We start from the raw sequence: 27,404 nt of genomic DNA, 5'->3' as shown, positions 1-27,404 counted from the left end.
AGGCAGTTGGGAGGAGTTTGGTAACTACAGGCCAGTAAGTCTTACATCTATAGTGGGGAAATTAATGGAAACTATGTTAAAGGATAGGATGAGGGGAGGGCTGGCAGCCTAAGGCCTGGGGGGTAAGTCAAGTGACGTGGCTCCGCCCCCTTGCACTCACCTTTCACCCCTCACGCTGCTCCCATCACTATGCGGCCATCAGACTGCTGGAAAACTTATGTAAACGGCCGCTGGGTGCTGATGTCACTGTCCGGAGCTACTTTAATCCTTTTATTTATTTATTTAATATGCCGATCGGCTTGCCATATTAAAAATAAATAAAGTATTAAAGTAGCGCCGGCCGGCAGCATCAGCACCCAGCGGCCGTTTAGATTCGATTTCCAACAATCTGATGGCCGCATAGTGATGGGAGCAGCGTGAGGGGTGAAAGGTGAGTGCGAGGGGGTGGAGCTTTCACCCCTCACGCTGCTCCCATCACTTGGCGGCCATCAGATTGTTGGAAATCGAATCTAAACGGCCTCTGGGTGCTGATGCTGCCGGCGGGCGCTACTTTAATACTTTATTTATTTTTAATATGGCAAGCCGATCGGCATATTAAATAAATAAATAAAAGGATTAAAGTAGCTCCGGACAGTGACATCAGCACCCAGCGGCCGTTTAGATAAGTTTTCCAGCAGTCTGATGGCCGCCAAGTGATGGGAGCAGCGTGAGGGGTGAAAGCTCCACCCCCTCGCACTCACCTTTCACCCCTCACGCTGCTCCCATCACTATGCGGCCATCAGATTGTTGGAAATCGAATCTAAACGGCTGCTGGGTGCTGATGCTGCCGGCCGGCGCTACTTTAATACTTTATTTATTTTTAATATGGCAAGCCGATCGGCATATTAAATAAATAAATAAAAGGATTAAAGTAGCTCCGGACAGTGACATCAGCACCCAGCGGGTGCTGATGCCGCCGGCCGTCACTGCTAATACTATTTTTTTTTCCATTTAATAGCCGATCCGGCTCGCCATATTAAATTTTAAAAAAAAGTATTAAAGTAGTGCCGGCCGGTGGCATCAGCACCCAGCGGCCGTTTAGATTAGATTTCGGGTGGCAATTGCCCCCCGGCCCAGCCCGCCCCTGGATAGGATTGTTAAACATCTGACGTCACCTGGTTTTCAAGATCAAAAACAACATGGATTTACTTTAGGAAGATCATGCCAAACTAATCTTATAGATTTTTTTTGATTGGGTGACTAAACTAATTGATCAAGGTGGTGCAGTAGACATTGCATATCTGGATTTCAGTAAGGCCTTTGACTCTGTCCCACATAGAAGACATAAATAAACTGCAATCTCTGAGTTTATATCCCAATATTGTTGAATGGATTAGGCAGTGGCTGAGTGACAGAAAACAGAGGGTTGTAGTCAATGGCGTATATTCAGAACAAGGTCTTGTTACCAGTGGGATACCTCAGGGATCTATACTTGGACCCATTCTCTTTAATATTATTTAATATCGCAGGTGGTCTTGATGGCAAGGTATGTCTTTTTGCTGACGACACAAAAATTTGCAACAGGGTTGATGTTCCTGGAGGAATAAGCCAAATGATTTAGGTAAACTGTTTAAATAGTCAGAGCTGTTGCAACTGGCATTTAATGAGGATACATGCAAAGTAATGTATCTAGGGCACAAAAACCCAAGGGCAGAGTATAGAATATGTGATACTGTCCTAACCTCAACATGTGAAAAAAGGGATTTAGGGGTGATTATTTCAGAGGATTTAAAGGTAGGTAGACAATGCGTTAGTGCAGCAGGAAATGCTAGGTTGTATAGTGAGAGGTATTATCAGAATAAAGAGGGAAGTGCTTATGTCGTTGTAGAGAGCACAGGTGACTTAGAGTATTGTGTACAGTAACATAGAAAGCGACGGCAGATAAAAACCATTAGGCCCATCCAGTCTGTCCAACCTCTGAGTGCTTTCCTTAGTACCTGCCCTTATCCTATATCTAGCTTGGCCTTATGCCTATCCCATGCTTGCTTAAATGTCTTTACTGTATTAACATCTATCACTTCTGCTGGAAGGCTATTCCATGCGTCCACTACCCTTTCCATAGTAATATTTCCTGATGTTACCATTAAACCTTTGCCCCTCTAGCCAGAGGCGTATCTACTGAAAATAGCACCTATGGCAAGCACTGAAATTGTGCCCCTGTCCAAATATCTAAAACCCATTTATTAGTTCCTGCTTCCCATATATATATAAATATTAGTTCCTGCTGCCGATAGCAGGTATAGACACAAACCCAGATCAATTGAAATTCACTTGCGATCTCAGCACTGAAGATATATATCAAATAAACAGAATCAGACATACAAATCCTGTATTTGCAGGTATACAATAATAATATATGAAACGTAGCATCGCAAGTAGAGATCAAATAAATACATGGAAACAGCATTGCAGGTATTAATCAACTGAATAACACATATTAACCCTGTATCTGCAGGTATACATAAATAATGTATGGAAATATAGCATAGCAGATATGGATCTACAGTATAACACAAAAACCCAGCTTTGCAGGTATAGATCAATTGGAATTCACATAAAAACATGGCATTAAAAGGTATATTTAAAACCCCCTAAATTACAGACATAGATCACAGGTTGCACACCACAAAGCCAGACCTGGCGCCACACTGCCCACATAGAACCTGACTAGCACCCAGATAACACACATAAGATTTGCCATCTTTGTCCCCAAACAGTCCGGCCTGTGCCATCTTTGTCCCATATACACCCTGCCTGTGCCATCTTGGTCCCCAAGGCTCAAACCTTCTGCTAGTGCCATCTTTGCCCTTCCACAATTATACATCTATGATACACACAAACACTTTTACAGTCATTCACTAATTCACACAACTCATCCACACATTAACTCATGCTCTCCCTCATTCAGACAACTCATCCACACATTAACTCATGCTCTCCCTTATTCACACAACTCATCCCCATATTAACTCATGCTCTCCCTCATTCACTCGCATTGATGCATTATCCACACATTGATTCACACTCTTTGCTTATATCTACCGCCTCTCCCTCCCTTGTCACTTTCTAACCCCTTTCCCTCCCCTTTCCCTACTACCCTCTTCCTCAATATCTACCCCCTCTCCCCCTTTCTCACTATCTACCCCCTCTCCTTCCCTTATCACTTTCTAATCCCTCTCCTTCCCTTATCACTTTCTAACCCCTCTCCCTCCCTTATCACTTTCTAACCCCTCCCCGTATTCACTATCTATCCTCTCCCCCTTTGTAGTTCTCTCACCTTGCGGTCCAGCGACGGAAGCACAAGGCTTCTGTCTTCCTACACTGCTGTAATGCCCGCTGCTTCACTGCTGAGCGCCCTGAAATATGACGTCATATTACGGCGCTCAGCGTGAAATGCCGGCACCGGGACACAATACTCCAAGTGAGGTCTCACCAGTGATCTGTACAACGGCATGAGCACTTTTTATGTTTCTATATTGTTTGCCTAAACATGGGGTGAAGATTCATGACTAAGAGATAAAAAAAAATCCATATAAACAAGGATTCCACACTGGGGGAGGTGATGTAATAAATATACTTGTTTACATTTACTTGCATTTAAAATATGAATCAATAGCTAAGTAGCACTGTAAAGAAAGTTTGGTTATGAATCATAATGGTTATTTTTAGTTTTCTATGAACTGGAAGATATGGATACAATTTACAACTCATCCCAACTTTTTTTTAATTTTCACTGGTTTTATTATAGCTCACATAACATTCTGTATTACCATAGACAAATAACTTTACTTTTACTGAATTATATATTTTCGTAGGGATGCACCGAAATGAAAATTCGGGACCGAAACTGAAATTTCAGGATTCCCTTGGTCGTAACCGACCCCCCCCCAACCTTTAAAAAAGAAAAAATAGCCACACTTTTCTTAAAAGTAACACACCAAAATTAAACAAAAAAACAATAACATTACGATATATATATATATATATATATATATATATATATATATATATATATATATATATATATATATATATATATAATTAACAGCAATCACACTCCTTTCATGCCCAGGCATACCCAGATTCCAGCATGTACTGGCTGACTTGGAATGATAGGAGTGTGATTGCTGTTAATCATATATATATTGATATTATTGTTTTTTCTGTCCAATTTTGGTGTGTTACTTTTATTAATAGTGTGGTTAACACACCAAATTTGGACCAAAAAAATCATATATATATATAATTTCTAACAGCAATCACACTCCTATCATGCCCAGGCAGCCAGTACATGCTAGAACCTGGGCATGATAGCAGTGTGAATACAGGCTCCCTATGCCATGCATACATCCATGCTATCACACACACTCATTTACAAACATTCATATACTCATTCATTCCCTTAATCACACATACTTGCTGATACACCTTCCCCCACCCCCTAACCTGACCTGCAGATCTCTCAGTCACAGACTTCTGCAGGGTCCCGGCTGTACAAGCAACTTCTCTGGCCCCGCCCCAGTGGAAGAAGGAACGGAGCAGAGTCATGTGATGTGCATTCACATGACTCCGATGAGTTCCTGGTTTTTCTGGCCGGTACAAGAGACGCTGCTCGCACACTGTGCGACCAACGCACAATTAAGCAGCCCAGCCCCTGCAGATGATTATTTTCGGACTTTTTTTGGTTTCAACATTTTGCCGACAATGCCCTTTTCGGACGATATATTTCGGCCACCGATATATCGGTGCACCTCTATTTTCATGTAAATCCAACGTGATGTGTTAACATTATTGGTCAAATTAAAAGTATTGATTGCATTGATGTTGGGTTTCATAGAATAAGTTTGAACCTTCAACTTCATGAAGAAAGAGATTGTATTAAATTTGTTTCAATAAATTCCCAATTAAAAAATACAATGAAGTTGAAAAGAATCCTCAGGGGAGTCTCTCCAGGCAATGGAGGAGGGTCAATGGAGCCCAGCTTTCTAATGTGATTAGTAAAATATAAAAAAAAAAAAAAAATTATGGAAAAAAAATTGCTAACATTTAAAAATAATTATGCAGTGATGTCACCAGAGGAACCATCCAGTACCAGCAAAATGTAAAAAAAAAGGTCCAAAAAAGAATAAAATAACTAAAATAAAAAATAAAGTTTATTATTTTGAGCAAGTGCTAAAATTAGCACTTTATCTTCTCAAAAATCTCAACATAGAGTTAAAATAAAAGCATTTCAAATATCCAAGGGGTGTCTAATTTAATAAAAAATGAATGGTTTGATGGGGTAAATTGGCATAGGCACAGACTGACCAAAATGGAGAGAGAGAGCGCACTTCTCAAATGTAGCATTTTAAATCTCAAACAACCCGACAAAACCCATGCATGTGGGGTATCACTGCACTCGGGAGATGATGCTGAACACATATTGGGGTGGTGTTTGATAGCGATGCATACCAGGAGCTATGAATTCATTCCTGAAGTACAATTTGTGTGAAAAAGGGAGGTTGTCTAAGTTTTACCGTTTTACCTCTGCGCCCCCCCCCCCCCCGACTTACCGGAGCAGACTCCCGGGTGTCTTGCGGGGCCGGCGGGGGACATCTACGCCGGCCCCGCAAGACACCCGGGAGTCTGCTCCGGTAAGTGAGGAGGACAGCGGTAGCATATCTCTGGCAGGGAGGAGGACAGTGGCAGCATATCTCGGGCAGGGAGGAGGACAGTGGTAGCATATCTCGGGGAGGGAGGACAGTGGCAGCATATCTCGGGGGGGGAGTGGCAGCATATCTCGGGGAGGGAGGACAGAGTGGCAGCATGTTTTTTTTCTTTAAAAAAGCACCAAACTTTTAGGGTGCGGCCTATATACGGGGGCGGCCTATATCCGAGCCAATACGGTATATGGTTTGATGGGGTAAATTGCATTGGCCAGCTTCAAAGATGTTTCAAAGAGGAGATAAAGGCAGAATGACCAAACAAAGCCAAACAATCTGACAAACCCATGCATGTGGGGTATCGCTGTACTCTGGAGATGTTGCTGAACATATATTGGGGTGTTGTTTGAAAGTGACATATACCAGGACCTTTATATTTTTAACTAAATTACAATTTGTGAGAAAATGTTGGTTTTTTTTTTAAATTACTATTACAAAGTTTGGCAAAGTGTGGTTGTATAATTAGTGCATGCAAAGGGTTAAAATACCAGCATTTTAAATATCCTGAGGTTTATTTTGATGGGGTAAGTTGAAGTAAATTTCCAGATTTGGAAAAAAAGGTTTGGAAATCATAAAATTTATTGCCCTATAACTTACAAAAAACAGCAAAAAAACCCCATAAAAACATTGGGTATTTCTAAACTCAGGACAAATAGTAGAATCTATTTAGCTATTTTTTTTTACTTCATTTTGTAGGTGAGTAAAAGTAAAAGAAAAGTCATAAGTTTTTGGTTTTTTTTAATTTTCACCATTTTTTTAAATTTATTTTTTATAGTAAGTAAGATGATATGATCAATCTTATTAATAATAACAAGAAAGCCCATCTTGTGCTGAAAAAAACAATATATAACGTGTGTGGATACACTTAATGGGTGAGGAGAAAATTACAGTTGAAAGTGTTCCTCGGTCCCAAAGGGTACAAAAAGAAAAAATAAATAATTTTCACTGTATATGGATTAGATTGGAATATTTAGATACATATAATCTCATTTCAGACCACTTTAAATCCATGCTTAAATTTAAAAAGCCGATGTCTTCATCACACTCTGACATATTTTACTCCATTAATTTTACTACACTTCTTAATAAGAGAATATTTAAAAAAATGGATTACACTTGGATTACACAAACTCTCTGATTTGTTTTTTTTTCCCATTCCGTCTTGAGTTTTGGAAATTTACAGGGAAATTATAGATTTCCTATATTAGAATTAAAAGTTTTCTTGAGGTTAATTTTTTAATGCCTTATACCTCATTTGATTTATAGAATGTCATAATAAGGACGGTTTACTTTGTAGAATTTGAAATATTGTAGAGAACAAGGAGGCAATAAGTAAACCTAAAACATTTGAAAAATGGAAATCGGAAATTGGTTGTGTGTTTTGTTGGGTTTGTTTATGCATCCAATGTCCTGTTAAGCACAAGGAAAGTGGAGAATTGTATGAATCTTTGTGAACTTTATTGTAAAATAATTCATAATTGTTACATGGTTCCAATAAAAATCCATAAAATCTGATAAACTGCATCCAGTAAATGCTGGAGATGCTCATGTATGGCAGGGTTTTCATAATTTTTTTTAATGTAAAATTGAATCAAATCTCTCACCTCATGCATTTATCTTTCATGTTGGCCTTCTATTAAAACAAAAAGTTGGCCTGGTTATAGTCTAGTCAGTGGAATTAATTGGACCCTACCAGAACACCAAACCATTCTATGTACAAGTACACCTTTAAATCTAGACTAATGGTTTGTGATGGCAAAATAGTGGACATTTGTGATACTTGCATGCCTTTCCTTATCGCCAAATGATTATATTCAATCTGTTTTTCAATATATTAATGGCAAATATGGTATCTTCTGCCACTATTTGTTTAAATTGGCTTCTGTAGCTTTTTTTGAATAAAAAAAATTAAGAAAAACCCTACCTTTTGGGATATTACATTTTAGTTAAGTCAGTTTTTTGTAATTTCTATTATCGGTCAGAATTAAATTACCTTTCAGTTAAATTTCTTTTGTTATCTACATATTGTTAGTACTACAGCATATTAAATCCAGATTGTTATGAGTTCAAAGATTTATAGTTCAGTCTCTCTGTTTTGTTGGAGCCCATTGGGCAGATTATCTCCACATTTGATTGCCTAAAAATTTTTACTAGAATAAAATTGAATAGATATTCTATAGTTTTTGTTGTAGATTTACACATAACAAAAGTTATGGTGGAGATAGGGGCAACCCGACCCATCAGGCACAGACCGAGGGCCTGCAAGGGCCGGACTGAGGTCTGCAGGAGCAGGGAACATTAGGGAGAGATCCAAACAGTAGCGTAACTACAGTGGTCCTAGAGCAACCGCTTGTTTCTGTCTCCCCGTGGCATTTAGAAATTCTTCAAAAAGGGCCCTTCCGACCTGGTCCAGTTCAACACAGGTCGGAAGGGCTCTTTTTAAACAATTTTGAGCTGGCATGGGGTGAAATGTATCGTGGTCACATTACCCTGCTTGAACCAGAGGCTGCTCAGACAGTGTGTGAGCAGCCAGACCTAAAGCTGCAGGAGCAGTAAGGGGGTGCAGGGGGAAGTATGTATCTTTGAATGCATGCATGTTTGAATGCATGTGAGGATTAATGTAAGTGTAATCATGAACGTCCCTGTGTAAGTGCGTGTGAGCATGAACGTCAGATGAGGAGGAGCCAAAACAAACTAAGACAGAATAAATGGTGGCGGAAGAGGGGCTGCTAGGGGACAGACAGGAAAGATAAGGAAACATTGTGAGAGTGTTAGAAATAATTAAGCACATGTGATGGAAGTGCCTGGTTCAGCCTAAAGTGATGGGAGTTAGCTGCAAATGAGGGCCTTTATATTAATATATATTTATTTAGAATATAATGCCATCAAAGTCCCTGTTGATTTATTCTTAATGTTTTAATACATTTGTCAAGACCTGGGAGCTGGCTTTTGTCTAGACTTGGGCGTCTTCGGGGGGAAAAAAAATCTTCGTATTCTGCTTCCCATGTTTGTTTCGGGAGAATATTCATATACGTTCTTCGTATTAATTTTTTCTTTTCGTTTTCTGCCGGTTTTCTAGCAGAGGTTAATACGGGTTAACATTGTAACATCCGTAGGGCTGCAACAACTGATCGATATAAAAGTTAATGAAAATCGTTGTGAACGAATTTCATTATCGATTAGATTAATCTATTTTATCAAATATAATATGAGGGTTTTTTCAAAGCAAATGCTCTGAAAAATACCCCTTGTCTTATAATCTGACCTCAAACAGCGGTCGGATAATAACACTAAGATCCAGATCCCCCGCAGCGCTGCAGGGGACCCGGATCCTACTCTTTGACAGCTGGCGGGCGTCTGCGATGCACGCAGACATCCTCTGCTACTGTCCTCCACTTCCCCCGGGGCTTCTCTGATGGAACACTAGCGTGACGTGACTTTCCAGTGCTCCAGCATAGAAGCCCCGGCGGAAGTATTGGCCAGCAGAGCAGAGGTTGTCTGCACGCATTGCGCAACTTTCCCCGGCTGCCAGATAGGGGACCTGGACCCTCCTCTCTGGTAGGCGTCTGTGCGATGCACGCAGACATCCTCCGCTGCTGCTGGCACTTCCACTGGGGCTTCTATGATAGAGCACCGGCGTCACATGACCTTACGGTGCTCAGTCATAGAAGCTCCAGAGAAAGTGTTGGCCAGCAGCAGCAGTTTTCTGCGCACATCGCGTAGAAGTTCACCGGCTGCCCTTACTAGACACCAAGGAATCTGGAGCACGGGGGGTAAGTCTGAGGGGGGCATATAAAGGGGTACGGTGGCATATAGGGGTATAAGGTATATAGGGGGGGCAGAGTAGCATATTTGGGGATATAAGGCATATCAGAGGGGCAGAGTGGCATATAAGGGGGTCATAAGCCATATCTGGGGGGGCAGAGTGGCATATAAGAGGTAAAAGGCATATTTGGGGGCAGAGTGGCACATCTGGGGTATAAGGCATACCAGAGGGCACTATGGCATATGGGGGATATAAGGAATATCGGTGGGGCAGAGTGGCATATCTGGGGGTATAAGGCATATCTGGGAGGCGGTGTGGCAAGCCTGGGCTCAAATGTACATAACTGGGAAAAGAAGAACTGCGTTATTCTCAAAGATTTTTTTATTCTGCTGTCTGTTTTTAACATCCTGTTTGTTTATTAAATTATTTTTAAATAATTTGTAATTGAAAAAATAATCAGCCAACTAATCGATTATGAAAATAATTGTTAGTTGCAGCCTTAAACATATGTAGGATTGCGCCAAAATTGTAAAGGTCCTTAAGAACGACTCTTGGTTGCCAGCTGTTCTTCATTGGTTGATACCAGATGAGCCCCCTGCCGGTGACCAATAGAGTCAATCTTATGGACCTTTAACCCCAGACACGATCCTACGGATGTTGCACTGTTAACCCCTGCTATAATACGAAGACTTAAGATAGGTTAGAGGCAGTGACTTGTATGGGGGGAAGGGGCCAGAGAGATTAGCTAGGAGATATTTACGAAAAAAACAAAGATTATTTGTGTTGTGCCTCTTTGTCTTTGTGTACATTGATCCGCTGTCATATTCGGTTTGAACAATGAGAACTCAACATTCGTGTTCGTTTTCATGGTCTCCCGAATACGAATGAACAAGTCTACTTTTTGTCTAAGGGCTACAACACAGAAGTGGTTCGTTTGCTGCATTACTTTAATTTTTATTTGTAATAAGTGCCTGACACCTAATTATACCTTTTTACCGATAGATTAATATGTGTAGGCACAATGAGTAGTGTTTTATTGATTTTTTTATTTTTTCATAAGATAACAGAAGCTAGATGGTAGTTCATTTGTTCACAGAGAGATCTTAGTATTAGTGCTGTATAGATGGTTACAATTTCTTTCAATTTTTTTCTTTGTATCTTCATCACCTTAGGCACTGGAATTCGTTCTGAGAGTGATATACAAGAGTTACTGAAGACTGAAAAACCATCATCGATCCCTTATTCCTCACCTCCAGCTCCTACACCACAGCAAGAATCATATGGAAAAGGGGTGGTTTTCTACCTGCGTGACAACATAGTTGTGGGAATTGTGCTGTGGAATATCTTTAATCGAATGCCTATTGCACGCAAGGTGAACAGATGTCTGACATTGAGGGGTTACCAGAAACCAAAGGTTTCTCCCAAATTTTGGAAGTTGTCATACCAGTTTGGCATGAACAAGCATTTAGCTTCTCAGTATTCATTATCTGAAATTTAAAAGAGGGCTTTCCACTGAAAACATGTCTCGGACTTTGGATAAAAAAAAAAAAAAGATTCTGTGGAAAGCATACGTTTTGGTAATGCTCTTCCTTGACCTCATATAACATTCAAAAATGCTAGTTAAAAAACATAATGTAAAAATGAATTATTTAAGTGTCCATAAAAGGACCAGCTTGACTCGTGTTAGAGACGAGCTTTGTACCTAACATGTTTTGTAGTACAAACGGAATCAAGGCTAGATTTAAGGAGCTTTGGGCCCTGAAGCGCTTTACAGAAGGACCCCTTTTCTGGATTTCCTGACTTTTGCAACCTGTTTTCTCTCTGCTTTCTGCGTACCTTCGATTCTTTCCTCCTCCTTTGGCAATCTTCCTTTTTCTTTTATCTTGCTTGCCTTTCTTACATATTTCATCCGCTTTCTTCTATTCTTACAACACATATATAAACTATATGGACAAAAGTATTGGGACACCCCTCCTAATGATTGAATTTAGATGTTTCAGTCACACGTATTGTTAAGGGATGTATAAAATCAAGTATATATGCCGTCTCAGTAGACAAAGTTTGGCAGTAGAGTGGGTCGTAGTGAAGAGCTCCATGACTTTAAAGATGACATTGTCATCGGATACCACCTTTGCCGCAAGTCGGTTTCTGTCCTTCCGGATCTGCTCTGGTCCACTGTAAGTGCTGTTATTCTGAACTGAATCTGTGTCTGTGGTAGTAGCAACAGCTTATCAGCAAAGCGATAGACCATGCACACTCAAAGAGCAGGGCTGCTGAGTATAGTGCACACTAGAGATGCACCGAAATGAAAACTCTGAACCGAAAATTCAGGATTCACTTGGCCAAAAATGACCCCCTCCTTAAAACAAAATAAAAAATCATAACCACACTTTTATTAAAAATAAGCAACACACCAAAATTGGACAGAAAAAATGCAATAACAATATTAATATATATGTAAATATATGATTAACAGCAATCACACTCCTATCATGCCCAGGCATACCCAGATTCCAGCATGTACTGGCAGACTTATCATGATAGGAGTGTAATTGCTGTTAACAATTTTATATATATATACACCGTATTTGCCCGAATATAGGCTGCACTTTTTTCCCCCCACTTTAAAGACTTAAAGTGAGGGAAAAAAGTGCAGCCTATATTCGGGCTCTAGCGCCCAACGCCCCGGTCATGCAGTTCCGGGCGCGGGGCAGGCAGCAGGGTTAGGATGCAGATCCCCCGCAGCGGTGCAGGGGACCTGCATCCTACTCTCTGATACGCTCAGACAGCCTCCCCTGCCAGCACTTCCAATGGGGGGGGTCCCGGCACGGGAGATTGTCTAAGCGCATCGCGCAGACGTTCACCACGTGCGGCGATGCGCGCGTAAACAACCTCCGCTGCCGGCACCTCTGCACGATGTGCTTTAACAATCTCCCTTGCCGGGAATTCCCACATCGTGCAGACGTGCCGGCAGCGGAGGTTGTTTACGCGCATCGCCGCAGCCGGTGAACGTCCGCACGATGCGTCTTACCTCTGCCCCCAAGATTTACCAGAGCAGACTCCCGGGTGTCTTGCGGGGCTGGTGGGGGATATCTACGCAATCTACGAGCCAATACGGTGTGTGTGTGTGTGTGTGTGTATGTATATATATATATATATATATATGTGTGTGTGTGTGTGTGTCCAATTTTGGTGTGTTACTTTTAATAAAAGTGTGGTTAACACACCAAAATTGGACAAAAAAAAGCAATAACAATAATATATATATATTTATAATTGCTAACAGCAAACACACTCCTATCATGCCCAGGCAGCCAGTACATGCTAGAACCTGGGCATGATAGGAGTGTGATTACATGCTACCTATGCCATCCACCCCACACACACCATTACACATCCATGCTATCACACACACTGATTCATATACTCATTCATTCACAGATACTCATTTATTCCCTTAATCACGCATACTTGCCCATACACCGCCATCCACCCTTTACCTGAACTGCAGATCTCTCACTCGTAGACTTCTAAAGGGGCCCTGCTGCTTCCCTCTGTATGAACAACTTCTGTTGCCCTGCCCCCAGGGGAAGAAGGAACGGAGCAGAGTCATGTGACATGCATTCACGTGCCTCCGCTGAGCTTCTGCTTTTCCTGGCCGGTACAAGAGACGCACAGGTAAGTAGACTGGCCCTTTTCGGCCGATATATTTCGGCCACCGATATATATTGGTGCATCCCTAGTGCAAATGATATATCCTCTGTAGCATACAATATAACTGGCTCTGAAAGCAAAATTAGCATGTGCTAATTTTGGAAGTTGTCATACCACTTTACACTGCGCACTGTGTCAGGAGCTTCATGAAATGGGTTTCCATGGCTGCTGCACACAGGCCGAAGGTCACGATGCGCAATACCAAGCATCGTTTGGATTTGTCAGGGTTCCACCCTGCCAGCCTGCACTATGCAATAATTATTCATTATTGTCTACCTGCAGCCACTAGTGGCCACCCTTCCCTCACAGGAGCACCCGTTTAATTATTTGGGACAGCTGATCCACGTTATTAGTATATTAGCCCTGCCTTGTATATACCTGCCCTGCCTTTATATACCTGCTCTGCCCTCCAGTCCGGGCCTTTGCATTAAAGTGTATTCAGCTTTGCTGTTTTTTTGTATCCTGGTCCTGTGCTGTTCCTAGCAATTATCTGTTGGATTCTATCTGTTTTGACCTAGATTGTCTTGACCTTGGCTTCTGATTTGGCTCTTGTGGTCTCCTGGTGCTGACCCAGCTTGTTCTGACCTTGCTCTCGGCTTCCGATTTGGCTTTTGCTCCTGGTATATGTCAAACACCCGTGTTAAGCAACATCTCTTGAGTACAGTGATACCACCAATGCATGGGTTTGTCTCGTTGTTTGTAGGCTAAAAGGTCACATTTGGGAAGTGCACTTTTGTCCCCCATTTTGGTCAGTCTGTGTCTATGCCCTATCTTCATTTTAACTTTACTTTTCTCCTATGCCCTATCTTTGAACCCAGCCTCTCCAATTTACCCCATCAAACCATTCATATATATATATATATTTTTTTGTTGTTGTTTTTAAGTAGACACCCCTTGGGTATATGAAATGATTTTATTTTAACTCTTTCCATGTCAGGATTTTTGGGAAGATGCAGCGCTAATTTCAGCCCTTGCTCATAATAAACTTTGTTTTTATTTTTATCATTTTTGGACTTTTATTTTTACATTTTGCTGGAACTGAATGGTTCCCCTGATGGGCAACATCACTGCATAATGATTTTTAAATGCAGTAAGGGCCGCTCTAGATCTGGAAGAAGAGCAGCCGAAAGGCAAACCAGACCATTTTTTTCAGGGCTCTTTTAAGAAACCAAAGGTTTTTCCTGTACATGAAACCTTAAAGTCCATAATCACTTTAGGCTCCGGAAAGAAGGCTAACCACCTCTAAAAGGGTTTCCAGACTCTTTCCTTTTCCAGACGATTTCTCTGAACTCTGTTCAGCACCCAAAATTGATGCTCCAGTGGCCAGAGCCACCAGAAGCTCTGCTATTCCTTTAGAAGATTCCTCTCATTTTTCGGATCCCATGGCCAGGAAGGCAGAAGGGGCAGCTAAGAGATCTTTTGAATCCTCAGCAGCTGTCTTTAAACCAGGCATTGCAGTGGCCTCAGTAGCTAGGGCTATGTGGCTTCAACAAATTGAAGATGATATCCTATGCGGTACAAGAGAAGAGGATATTCTCAGTGGCATCTCAGATGTGAAAAGCTGCTAATTTTTTTATGTGTCTCAGCTATGGAATCCATACACATGGCTGCTAGGGCCTCTGCCTTGTCAGTTGTGTCTAGAAGGGCTCTATGGCTCAACGCCTGGTCAGCAGACTCAGCTTCCAAGCAACGTTTGTGGGGGATCCCCTTTTCTGGGAAAGATCTGTTTGGGAAGGAACTGGAAACTTTATTGGAAAAGGCTACTGGGGATAAGTACTTCTTGCCTAAACGTAAACCCCTACCACATCTCTGTCTAAATCCGTTCAAGTCTTCCAAAGGTCAAGATTCCAGACCCCAGGCTCGGTTTCATGACAGACCTTATGGTTTCAGATTTTGACCCTTCCGTAGTAGAGGCAGACCCTACTCATCTAAAGTACTGATCCCAGTGCCTGCTGTCCGAAGAGGTGTTTACTCCCACATCTTCGTGGTTCCCAAACTATCAGGAGACTTCAGGCTTATCATACACCTCAAGTTTCTAAATCGATTCGTGACTTACAGGAAGTTCAGGATGGAATCTATGAAATCCAATGTGGCACTTCTTTCTGAAGGGGATTTCCTGGCTACTCTCGATCTTCAAGACGTCTATCTCCATGTTCCCAACAGGCAAGATTCTCAGAGGTTCCTTCGGGTGGCAATTCCGTCTACATTAGGGACTCGTCACTTCCAGTTCCAAGCCCTTGAATTTTCACGAAACTACTATCAGGGGTCGTGACTTTCCTAAGGAAAGAAGGAATCAAGGTGGGTCCATACCTAGACGACTGGCTTCTGGCAGCAGGTCCTCCAGATGTTCTTTCTCAGCAGATCCACAGGACTGTTTCCATGCTTCAAGGTTTGGGATGCATTGTCAGTTTTGTCCCATTTGCTTCCCGCAAGAATAATTCCCTTCCTGGGGTTTATCCTAGACATTACGTGTCAAAAGATTTTTCTGCCAGTGGACAAGATTCAGAACATTATTAGCCTTACTCGCTTGATTCTTTCCAGACGTCTTTCCAGTCTGAGGCTTCTCATGCGCCTTCTCGTACTGATGGTATCTACAAGGTCTGCCGTTGCATGGGCCCTTCTGCATATTCATCCTCTACAGTGTTACATCCTGAAGTCATGGGATCAATCCATTCCGGCACTCTCAAGGAAGGTCTCTCTTCCTCCCAGTGTTCTTCCCTCAGATGGTGGCTTCAGGCGAAAAGGCTGGGTTCAGGTCTGGTCTGGACCGAGCCCACTTGGACAGTCGTTTCCACAGACGCCAGTTTATCCAATTGGGAAGCGACGATGGAAAAAGAATTCCGTCAAGGTTTTTGGTCCAACCACGAAGCCATCTTCATATCAATATGCTGGATCTTCTGGCAGTTTGGAAAGCACTCCTCTCATGACAGTCCAGGTTGTGAGGAAAAGTAGTAAGAATTCTGTCGGACAATCGCACAGTAGTGGCTATCCTGAACAAACAAGGAGGCACGAGAAGTCTTCAGTTGGGAAGCCTTCTTGAGAAGATTGGGAAGTGGGCCGAATTTCATCTTTCTCACCTTTCAGCCATCACTGCGGATTTCCTAAGCAGAACTTCTGTTCTTCAAGGAGAGTGGGGCCTGAGCTATGCAACGTTTCAACAGATCACGAAGATCTGGGGGATTCCAGAGATCGACAACAGCCAACAAGAAACTCCCTCTGTTTTATTCCCTGTCAGCAGCAGGCCATCTGGATGCCTTTTCTCGGGTTTGGGCCTTCAATCTGGGTTATATCTTTCCCCCTCTTCCTCTCATCGCCAGAGTTCTCTGGAAAATCAAGAGGGACAGATGTCGGGTGATTCTAATAGCTCCCGACTGGCCCAAAAGGATTTGGTACCCAGAGTAGATCCGTCTGTCTATAGAGAGCCCACTAAGGTTGGAGAACAAACCAGACCTGCTTCATCAGGGGCCTGTCCTCCACCCAAATCCCACCTGTTTCAGTTTATCAGCAGGTCTCTCTAAAGAAGTAGCTGAAACCTTGATGAAGAGCCGGAAACAAGTTATCAATCTCCGGTATGATAAAATCCGCAGAGATAAAATGCAGAGGGTTGTTGTGAATGGATGTTTCTCAGCCTGTACCCAGGTATTAAGTGGAGTGCCTCAGGGGTCTGTCCTCGGTCCTCTTCTTTTTAATTTATTTATAAATGATCTCCCAAGCTGCATTGAGAGCCATGTCACAGTTTTTGCCGATGACACAAAATTAGGTCGGGTAATTCAGACTAATCTTGATGTTTCTTCTTTGCAGGAAGATTTAGACAGAGTTGGGGACTGGGCGTGCAAGTGGCAGATGAGGTTCAATATAGAGAAATGCAAAGTTACGCATTATGGTAAAAATAATAAAAATGCGACCTATTCTTTAAATGGAATATCCTTGGGGGAAACTACCAATGAGAAGGATTTAGGAATAACGGTTGACAACAGACTTGACAACAGTGCGCAATGCCAGCAAGCAACTGCGAGGGCCAATAAGGTTTTAGCATGCATAAAAAGAGGTATCAATTCAAGGGAGGAGGATATTATCTTGCCTCTTTACAGGTGTAAAGCACTTACCCCGGGAACACGGCGGACGTCCTCCTCTTCTCCCCTGCAGGGACGCCACCTCTTAGATTCCGCCGCGTCGCTATGGTGACGGAGGACGCGGTTATGCTCCCAATGTCCAGGAACGCCCCCCCCCCGGGCTATTTAAAGCTCTCTCGCTCTTATGCCGGTGCTCAGTTGTACTGTGGCTCCCTTGTGGATGTTCCTGTTATTCTCTGAGCCTATCTACGTTCCTGATCTTCTCTGTGACTACTGGTATCCTGACCCCGGCTTGCTAAACGGCTATTGTGACTTCTGGTATCCTGACCCCGGCTTTGTTCCCGGCCACCCGTGCTTACGGTTACACCGCCAGAGTTCCTGGTACCAACTCCAGGCTTCCCAGTGCGTGTTCCGTATTGAGCAAGCGTGTTCAATTCCCGCAGCTTGGATTCCTTCCAGTAAGACATACTATAAATCTCACAACAGGTCATTGGTAAGACCTCAGCTTGAATATGCGGTACAATTCTGGGCACCGGTCCTTAAAAAGGACATTATGGAATTAGAAAAAGTGCAAAGGAGGGCTGCGAAATTAATAAGGGGATTGGGTGATACTAGTTATGAAGAGAGACTAAAAAAGTTAAAATTATATACGCTGGAAAAACGGCATCTCAGAGGGGATATGATAACATTATATAAATATATGCAGGGCCAATATAAAGAGCTCTTCAGTGACCTGTTCATTAACAGAAATATACAAAGACTGGGCAGGTGGAGGAGGTACTCCTATTCGGGAAGGGGTTTGCCACCCATGGTTTTAGCAAGGAAACGTGAAAAACAGGATGAATTCGACAAGTGGCTGGTAATTTCAACTGAACCGCCACTGGGTTAATGATTTTTGTGATGTTGTAGGGACCAATGAATTTAGGTCCAAGTTTTTTCGATGGCACTGGCAGGCGTATGTTATTGGTAGATAACCAAACCTTGTCTCCGCAGCAATATTCAGGTGAATCGGATTGATGCCGATCTGAGTATAGCTTATAGGTTTTACGAGCTTTAATCAAGTTCTGTTTCAGGATCTCAAATTGTTTTACCAACGCAGAGACTCGGTCAGTGATCCCAGGGACCGTTAAATCTGTGGGTAGGCCAGGGATCATGGTAGGGTGGTAGCCATAATTCGCAAAGAATGGAGACATCTGTATGGAACGCTGTTTTTGGTTATTGTAGGTAAATTCAGCGGAGGGAAGAAATTGAAGCCAATCATTCTGGAGGTAAGTGGTGTAGCATCTTAGGTAATGCTCCAGTATCTGATTTAGCCGTTTGGTCTGACCGTTGTGGGTGAGTAAATTGTACTCTGCGGTCTGAAGTAATGGTCTTAGGTAATCCATGAAGCCGAAATACCGTATTCAGGAACAAGGAGGCCGTGACTGATGCTGAGGGAATACCAACAGTGGGGATAAAGTGAGCCATTTTCGTGAATCTGTCGACCACCACCATTATCGTATCATGTTTCTCTGAGGGTGGTAGATCCACAATAAAGTCCCCGGATATTTTGGACCACGGAACAGAAGGAGTGGGTAAAGGGCGGAGTAGTCCCACTGGTCTTTTACGTACAGTCTTCGTTCGGGCGCAGGTAGTACATGAACTGACAAAAGCAGAAACATCCCAATTCAACGACGGCCACCAAAAACGACGCCGAATGAGATCTGCAGTTTTCTTTGTACCTCCATGTCCAGATAGGAGGGAATCATGACAAGTTTGTAAAACTTTTAAACGGGCTGGAGGCGGTACAAAGATCAAATCCTGGTAGTACAAATAACCATTACTGCGATGTAGAGGGGGATTAGTTCTTGGAACAGCAGCTGTATTGGATAAGGAGCGGATATAATCCATTAAAGGTAGTTGAGTGGTGAGAAACAGGTTGGACGGAAGTATGGTGTCTGAAACGAATTCTGTGTGCCTAGATGTAGGTGGTAACCGGGAAAGACCATCCGCTTTAGCATTGCGGGATCCAGGACAGTACGTGATGTGCAGGTTGAAGCGTGTAAAGAAAAGAGCCCATCTCGCCTGTCGAGGGCACAATCTTCGGGCGGAACGAATGGTCTGTGTACACTGTTACTGGTTGTTTTGTGCCTTCTAGGAGATGACGCCATGTTTCCAGTGCTTGTTTAATGGCCAATAGTTCCCTGTCTCCCACTCCGTAGTTCCTCTCAGAGGGTGTAAGTTTACGGGAATAATAGGCCACAGGGTGAAGACTCTGTTTTTCCCAGAAATTCCACTTGATATGACTCGAATTGACACTTTTCTAACTTGGCATAAAGACGGTGTGCTCTTAGACGTTCTAACGTTTGTTTTACATGGATACAGTGTTCTGACAAAGTCGGAGAAAAGATGAGGATGTCATCTAGGTAAATCACCAAAAAAATTTCTAAATAGTCCCGAAATACATCATTAAGAAAGTGTTGAAAGGTTGCAGGGGCGTTGCACAGCCCAAATGGCATTACGAGGTATTCGAAGTGCCCGTAACGACTTCGGAATGCGGTTTTCCGAAGGTCCAATTTGGAAAAAATATGAGCGGACTTGAGTCTGTCTAAAAGCTCGGGAATAAGAGGTTCTTGATGGTGATCTTGTTCAGTTCCCGGTAGTCTATGCAGGGTCGCAGGCTACCATCTTTTTTCTCTACAAAGATTCCCGCACCAGCTGGTGAAGTAGATGGGCGAATGAAACCTTTGGCCAGGTTCTCTTGAATGTATTCCTTGAGATGATGAATTTCCGGCTTGGATAGTGGAAATATTCTCCCAAACGGAATGGGGGCCCCTGGGAGAAGGTCGATGGGACAGTCGTAAGCTCTTCGGGGAGGTAGAGTGTCAGCTCCTTTCTTGTCAAAAACATCACTGAATTCCATAAAATGCTTGGGGAGTTGTGGGCCAGAAGGTGAGGATGAGGTTTCTGGAAGTAGCAGGAGTGACGGACGATCTAGGAGGCATTGGCTACAACAGAAAAGGGAAGGGAAGGGAAGGAAAGGAAAGGGTACCTTTGGACCAGTCTGTAGCAGGGTTATGTTTTCTCAGCCAGGTTAGTCCAAGGATAATTGGGAACATTGGAGATGGGATCAAATTGAAGCTCAAATTCTCCATATGATTATCTCCCAGCAGAACTTGAAGTGGTCGTGTCTCTTTTGAGATGGGTCCAGAAGATAACGGGCTACCATCTACCACTTGGATATGTAGAGGAGTAGATTTAGTCATGGTCGGTATATGAAGTTGTTTGGCAAAGTTCTGATCCATGAAACAACTGCTGGCCCCAGAGTCAATAATAGCAGAGAGGGTCGTAGAATTATCGGTCCACTGTAAAAACAAGGATACGGATAAGTGAGGAGAACCACCAGTAGGGGATGAACCTATGCAAACTTCATTATGCGTAGGCTTACCTCCAGTGACAGGAGGACGTTGAGGGCAGGAGCGGATCAGATGTCCGGATTGACCACAGTAAAGACACAGGTTATTATTTCTGCGACGGGTCTTTTCAGCTTCGGATAATGGACCACGTGCTAATCCAATCTGCATTGGTTCTTCTGTTGCTGGAGTAGTTGGAAAGTTCATAGCAGGGACAGCAGGTGCGAAGTGTCATCCTCTGAGACTGGAAGAGCGCAGGTTTCATAGACGAAGGAAGGGATTCTTTACAGTGAGGACAATAAAAGGTATGGAATTCACTTCCAAGGGAGGTGGTGTTATCCAATACATTAGATACCTTCAAAAGGGGCCTCAATATTTTCTTAGAAAGACATGACATACAGGAATATAAATAGAATAACATTAATATTTTAGAGCTTATTGATCCAAGGAGAAATCTAATTGCCTCTTGGCGTCAAAAAGGAATTTTTTCCCCCTGATGGCAGAATTCGAAGTAGCTTAATTAGGGTTTTTTTGCCTTCTTTTGGATCAAGAATAGGAATGTTAGGTAGAAGGGTTGAACTTGATGGACTTAGGTCTTTTTTCAACCTTACAAACTATGTAACTATGTAAGTCCTTCTCCTTATTGTGTTCTACCAGACGGCTCCAGGGTCCTGTCGTCTCTATCAGCGACATCCTAGATTTCCTCCTAGCAGGTTTCCATAAAGGTCTGTCTCCAGCCACCCTGAAGGTTCATGTGGCAGCCCTCAGCTCCCTATCGTCCAAGCAGTGAGCCACACACCCTTGGATTTCCCGTTTTATGAAGGCCATCGCTAGAATTCGTCCATTCAAGAGGCCGCTTATGTCCTCCTGGGACTTGAATTTTGTCCTATTCAGCCTTACTTCTCCTCCCTTCGAGCCTCTCGAGGATATTCGATCAAGATTCTCACCTGGAAGGTGGTCCTACTGGTGGCTTTAACATCAGCTAGAAGAACAGCCAAGATTCAGTCTCTATCCATTTTAAAACCTTACCTCTGTTTTTTTTGACGATAGAGTAGTTCTCCGTACTCCTCTGGATTTTCTTCCAAAAGTTATGTCACCTTTTTATTATCATCAGGATATTGTCCTTCCGGTCTTCTGTCCACACCCTGGTAATGACAAGGAATGCCGCCTCCATTGCTTGGATGCACGCAGGTCTTTGGAAGTCTATCTACAGAAGACTTCGAATCTATTTGTCTCCTTTTCCGGAACTAGAAAAGGTCTTGGAGTTTCGAGATCCTCTATAGCTAGATGGCTGATTTCGGCTATTTCTCATGCCTATGAATCGGCCGGTAAAGAACCTCCCTCTGGTATCAAGGCTCATTCACTCGGGCAGTCGCGACATCTTAGGCCGTGGCTTCTGGAATGCCTATTGAACAGATTTGCGAAGCCGTGGTATGGAAGAATGCTCATACCTTTATCAAACATTACCGCCTGCAATCTGCCGGTCTGGACAATGCCACATTCGGTCTTACCCTCCCTAAGTGTCTTTTTTTAAATCTCCTGTGCTACCGGGAGTAACAAGGGAAACATTAAATTCTTACCTGAGAATTTCCTTTCCTTGTTACTTCCCTGTAGCAATTTTTGTTTCCCTCCCTAAATAAAGGCTTTTTTTGTTTACCCTATTTGGTCTTTTGTATTCGCTGTGGGTAAGGGGGAGGCTTTGGGGTTTTAAATCTTTTCTGCCCTATGCGGATAGGCAGAGCTATCTCCTGTGCTGCTGGGAAGTAACAAGGAAAGGAAATTCTCTGGTAAGTATTTAATGTTTCTGATGATCAATTAATCAAGGGCATTAACAGCAGTTGTCTGCTACTTAGCATCTTAATTCCTATGGAAGCAGCAGGGGTGTCACATATGGCTTCTCCATTCAGCAACACGGAGATCGGCATCACGGATCCCGTGTTGCCCCTCCCCCCAGGCGTCAACATCCCCTGATTAAAAAGAGTAAAAAAAAACCAAAAAAACAGTTACATTTAAAAATAATTATCCAGTGATGTCACCATCAGGGGAACTATCCAGTTCCAACCAAAAAAAAAAAATAAAGTTTATTTTCATGAGCAAGTAATAAAATTAGCACTGTATCTGACGTGGAAAAGGTGAAAATACTAGCCTTTCAAGGAGTGTTTCCATGGGAATTTTTGCCCAGTGATCCAGTAGAGCATTTGTGAGGTTAGGCACTTATATTGGAAGAGAAGGCCTGGCTTGCAATCGCTGTTCCAGTTCATCCCAAAGGTATTCGATGGGTTTGACATCAGGGCCAGTCAAGTTTTTCCACACTAAACTCATCCAACTATGCTGAAAGTCAGTCATGCTGGAAGGGCCTCCTCCAAACTGTTCCCATAAATGTCTTGGTATGTAAACACTTCCATTAAAAAAATGTTGGTCACTTAGCTGTTATCGTTAAAATTTCTAGCTGTGCTAACATGATTACAAAAGGGGTTTCTAATGATCAATTAGCTTTTTAAACAAAAACTCGGATTAGCCAACACAATATGCCAATGAAACACAGCTGGTAAAGGGCCTCTGTACGCCTAAGAAGATAATTTATTAAACATCAGCAGTTTCTAGCTAAAATAGTCATTTACAACATTAACAATGTCTGTGATCCATTTGATGTTATTTTAGCCTCTTCAGGACCATTGTTTACCATGTTTGCGCTAAAAGATCAGAGCCGTTTTTGCTATATCTTTCGTCAACTGTAATTTCTCTCTTTCTCAATTAGTGCACCCACACAAATAATTTTTTTTTCAGCACAAAGTAGGGCTTTCTTTTGTAATAATAATTATATATGTATATATATATAAACCATCATTTAGTATGAAAACTATCTCAAAATGTGGGTGAAATTAGGAAAAAATGAAATATTTTCACAGTTTCAGCTATAAAAACTATATATAACCCGTGCAAATAGATAAAAAAAACTTCAGAAGTGTATTTAGGTATTTGTCCTGTTTTTGGGAACACCTCATATGCGTGGTATATTCATTTATTTTGGCACTTACAGGGTTAAATATGGATGATGTGCATTGCTGTTTCTAAACAAGATTTTTTTTTAAATGTGGTATGCTGGGAGTTGCGTCCCAATAGTTGCCAGAAAAAGAACTGCTAAACAAAAGTATATATTTGGGATGTCATCTTTTAAAAAAGTATTTCACTTTAACACTTTTGATTTAAACATTTTAGTGGCAGTCTGTCCTAAACATTGCAGTAAAAAAAATAGTTTTTCATTTTTAACAAACCCATTCTATCAAAACACAGTATTTCATTATTTTATATGCATGGATAGGGCATGTCTCTTTGGCACTGCGGATTCAAAATTGGAACATGCACATTACAGTTTTCAAACATGGAATTTTAGCAGATCAGTTTGCTGGGTCCAGGTGTCATCTGAGACACGGTAGATGTCTCATATTTCATTTTAACCCCCTAAAACTATATATTTCCAAAAACTAGACAGCTCAAGGAATCTAGTTAGGGGCATACTGGCCTGTCCCATGCAGCTGATTCCACACTGCCACCTTCCAAATTTAGTCTAAAAAAGAAAAGAAAAAATTCACATCCACTTTGCAGTTTCATGTTTTTTTTTCCTGAGTGGATTTTGTTTGAAACAAAATAGGTCTTGATTTGTGTTTGGTAACACCCCCCCCGAGTACAGCGATACCCCACTTGCATAGATAAGTCAGGTTTCTCACATATTGTGGAGTCAAAACTGCTCTTTTTAAACTTTATATTTTTAACTTTAATATTTCTTTATCACATCACTTGTAAGTGACAAGTTTAGGTCACTGACAGCAATCAGGGAGACTGATCAATAATCAACTTGATAAAGACCTCATTGTGAGGTCGAAACGTTGTTGCTGTCTTCCTTTAATAAATCTGCCTGGAACCCTTGAGTGCCTGGAGCCTTTATTTATTTTGATCAATAATCAATGACTTAAAATGTCACTTACAAGTGATTGGGTAATAATTATGTATTTTTTTATTAATCATTTGTTGTTTTTTTCATAATTACACTAGATGACCCTCTCTCTTTCTAGGACAGGGTTATCCAGGGGCTGCCATAACTCCTATTGGCCAGGAGTGATCTGATCATCAGCCCACTTTTGATTGGTTATACAGCAGTTTTTAACTGCTGCAGTTACCAGACTCACAACATTTGACCTGGAAGCACCCTGGACTTTTGATCAGTGCTGTTATTTTTTTTAAATTATTATATATATTTTTTTAACTCTTTAAATGCTGATGCTCCATTTGAGCAGGTACCATGACAAAAATTTGATTTTCTTTCAGAAACAATGACATTTCTAAGTGACTCTATACCTTTGAATAGTAGTGTACATATACACACAAAAAAACACATTACATACCACATCCATCTCCCTTATGTTCCTTGTGGCCTGTAGCTCCCTCAGTGAGCAGTGATCTAATCAGGTCCCGCTGATTATTATTATTATCTTTTATTTATATGGCGCCAACAATTTTATGCAGCGTTTAAAACAATACATATATTCAAGAGTAATGACAAGACGAGAATTGACAGACAGATACATTAGGTGGAGAGACATTAGGTGGAGAGAGCTCTTGAGGGAATGGGGTGACAAACATAAGGCACAGAGAAAGGGTGAGAGAGGTAGTGTGGAAATAACCACACTTTTATCAAAAGTAAGTAACACGCCAAAATTGGACAAAATTATATAACAATATTAATATATATATATATATCCATTTACTCACAAAGTCAATTGCACACCATTCCAAGTTTCCCAAGCCTGGTGCTAGTAACCAGCAGTTTCCATATAAAGCACTTTCAAGAGATGGTCAGCACTCCAGGTCTTTAAATCAACAATTTTTCTTTATTCAAACAAAGTCAACGTTTCAGTCATTTCTGACTTTCCTCAGGACATATATATATTTGATTAACAGCAATCATGTGTTAGCATAGATGTGTAAGTTTGGGGGGGAAATAGCATGGCATAGGAGCCTGTAATCACACTCCTATCATGCTCAGGTTCTAGCATTGATTGGCTGCCTGAGCATGATAGGAGTGTGATTGCTGTTAAAAATCATATATGTATAATAATGTTGTATATTTAATTTTTCTGTCTAATTTTGGTGTGTTACTTTTAATAAAAGTGTGGTTAACACACAAAAATTGGACAAAAAAACAACAATATATATATATGTATACATATGTATGATTGCTAACATCAATCACATTCCTATCATGTTCAGGCAGCCAATGCATGCTAGAACCTGAGCATGATAGGAGTGTGATTACAGGCTCCCTGTGCCATGCTATTTCCCCCCCCAAACTTACACATCTATGCTATCACACACATACTCATTAAATTACTCATTCACATATACTAATCATTCACAGATTCACTCATTAATTCCCTTAATCACACATCCTTGCTCCGGCGTTGATCAAGCCCTGTTTTCTTGTAATAACATCTTTTTTTGTTCACAGATAATCAAAGATGGTGAAGAACACTCTGATCTTAATGAAGTTGCAAAACTTTTCAATATCCATGAAGAATAATGAAGTTCCACAAGTCACCATAATTCTTCCACTTATCAGTCTGCATTGGAGCCTTTTAGAAAATACTAGTGCGTTTTTGTTCTTACTGCTACACATATACATTCTACATCCTGCAACTGCAATGGCGCTAAATCTAAGCTCATAATCAATATTCAACATTAATACAAATGGAAATATAGGTCTGATAAGACGTTGTGAGTTTGATGTTTTTTTCTCATTTGTATATGCAAACTGCAGACTATTAAAATAGATATGAGCGGTATATATGTATAAAAATCCATGTGCTAAGTTTGAAAAGTGGTCTTATTACCATAGTAGCCAAATAAACAGTCCAATCAGCAAGAGCATTCCTTTGTAATGGAGACCGCTGAAGGCCACCTATTGGCAGAACTTTTGTACTTTTAAAGTAGCTTTGAAGTGCTTCTATTCAAGGTATCTTATTGTGTGTGTTATACCATTTGACGTTTCAAAGAACCCTTCAGGGTAGCAGGAGGGTTAGTAGTTTCAGGCACAAACAGAGTTGCATAGCATGACATTACATAACTCTGCAATAGTGTGTGGGTGTTGTGTATTGAGGTACAGTGTATGTTTGTGATTGCATATGTGATAGGATATGTGTGTATTACTAGCGTATGCGGTTAGAATATGCCAGCAGATGGTGTTATGTATGTGTGTGTGGTAGTTATGGGGGAACAGGGAGCTAGGGGTGATAAAGAAATCCTGCACCCAGCCATCAATAACTCTAGGCTTACCTCGGGTTTTGGCTCCAGAAGAGGAAGCTGATGTCATGGCTGGAGTTTGCTCTGCCCCTTCACGTTCACAAAGGAAATTGTAAGACAAGGATGCCTGTGGCTATATAGACGGGATCTTCAAAGTGTTCCTTCACCAGCGGGTTACAAGCATAGGCACTGGAGCTGACCAACTCACACGGCACGTGGTGTGTTCATGGTGGGGAGAGGAACAAATACAGAAAAAAGAAAGTACACCCTCTTTGAATTATATGTTTTTTACATAGGACATAATCATCTGTTCCTTAGGTGTAAAAAATAAGTAAATAGAACCTGAGATGAACAACACATGACACTGTCATGATTTATTCAACAAAAATAAAGTACACAGTATGATTCAATAGCTTACAGA

The 27,404-nt window shown here is 41.7% G+C and overlaps 1 protein-coding gene across 1 annotated transcript in view; it reads left to right on the top strand.

The window, feature by feature from the left end:
• The window catches only part of LOC149282328 (apoptosis-inducing factor 1, mitochondrial-like), a 124,413-nt gene extending 98,149 nt beyond the window's left edge, over positions 1-26,264 (top strand). The window contains exons 12-13 of the mRNA XM_089498362.1: positions 10,680-10,879; positions 26,193-26,264. Coding sequence (XP_089354488.1) covers positions 10,680-10,879; positions 26,193-26,264 — 272 coding nt within the window. The remainder of the gene's footprint in view (positions 1-10,679; positions 10,880-26,192) is intronic.
• The last annotated feature ends 1,140 nt before the right edge of the window (positions 26,265-27,404 follow it).

Source organism: Sceloporus occidentalis, unplaced genomic scaffold (genome assembly GCF_023333645.1).
Source record: "Sceloporus occidentalis isolate IW3139 unplaced genomic scaffold, rSceOcc1.0.p SCAF_119, whole genome shotgun sequence".
Lineage (NCBI taxonomy): Eukaryota > Metazoa > Chordata > Lepidosauria > Squamata > Phrynosomatidae > Sceloporus > Sceloporus occidentalis.
This window is presented reverse-complemented; position numbering and strand designations above follow the sequence as displayed.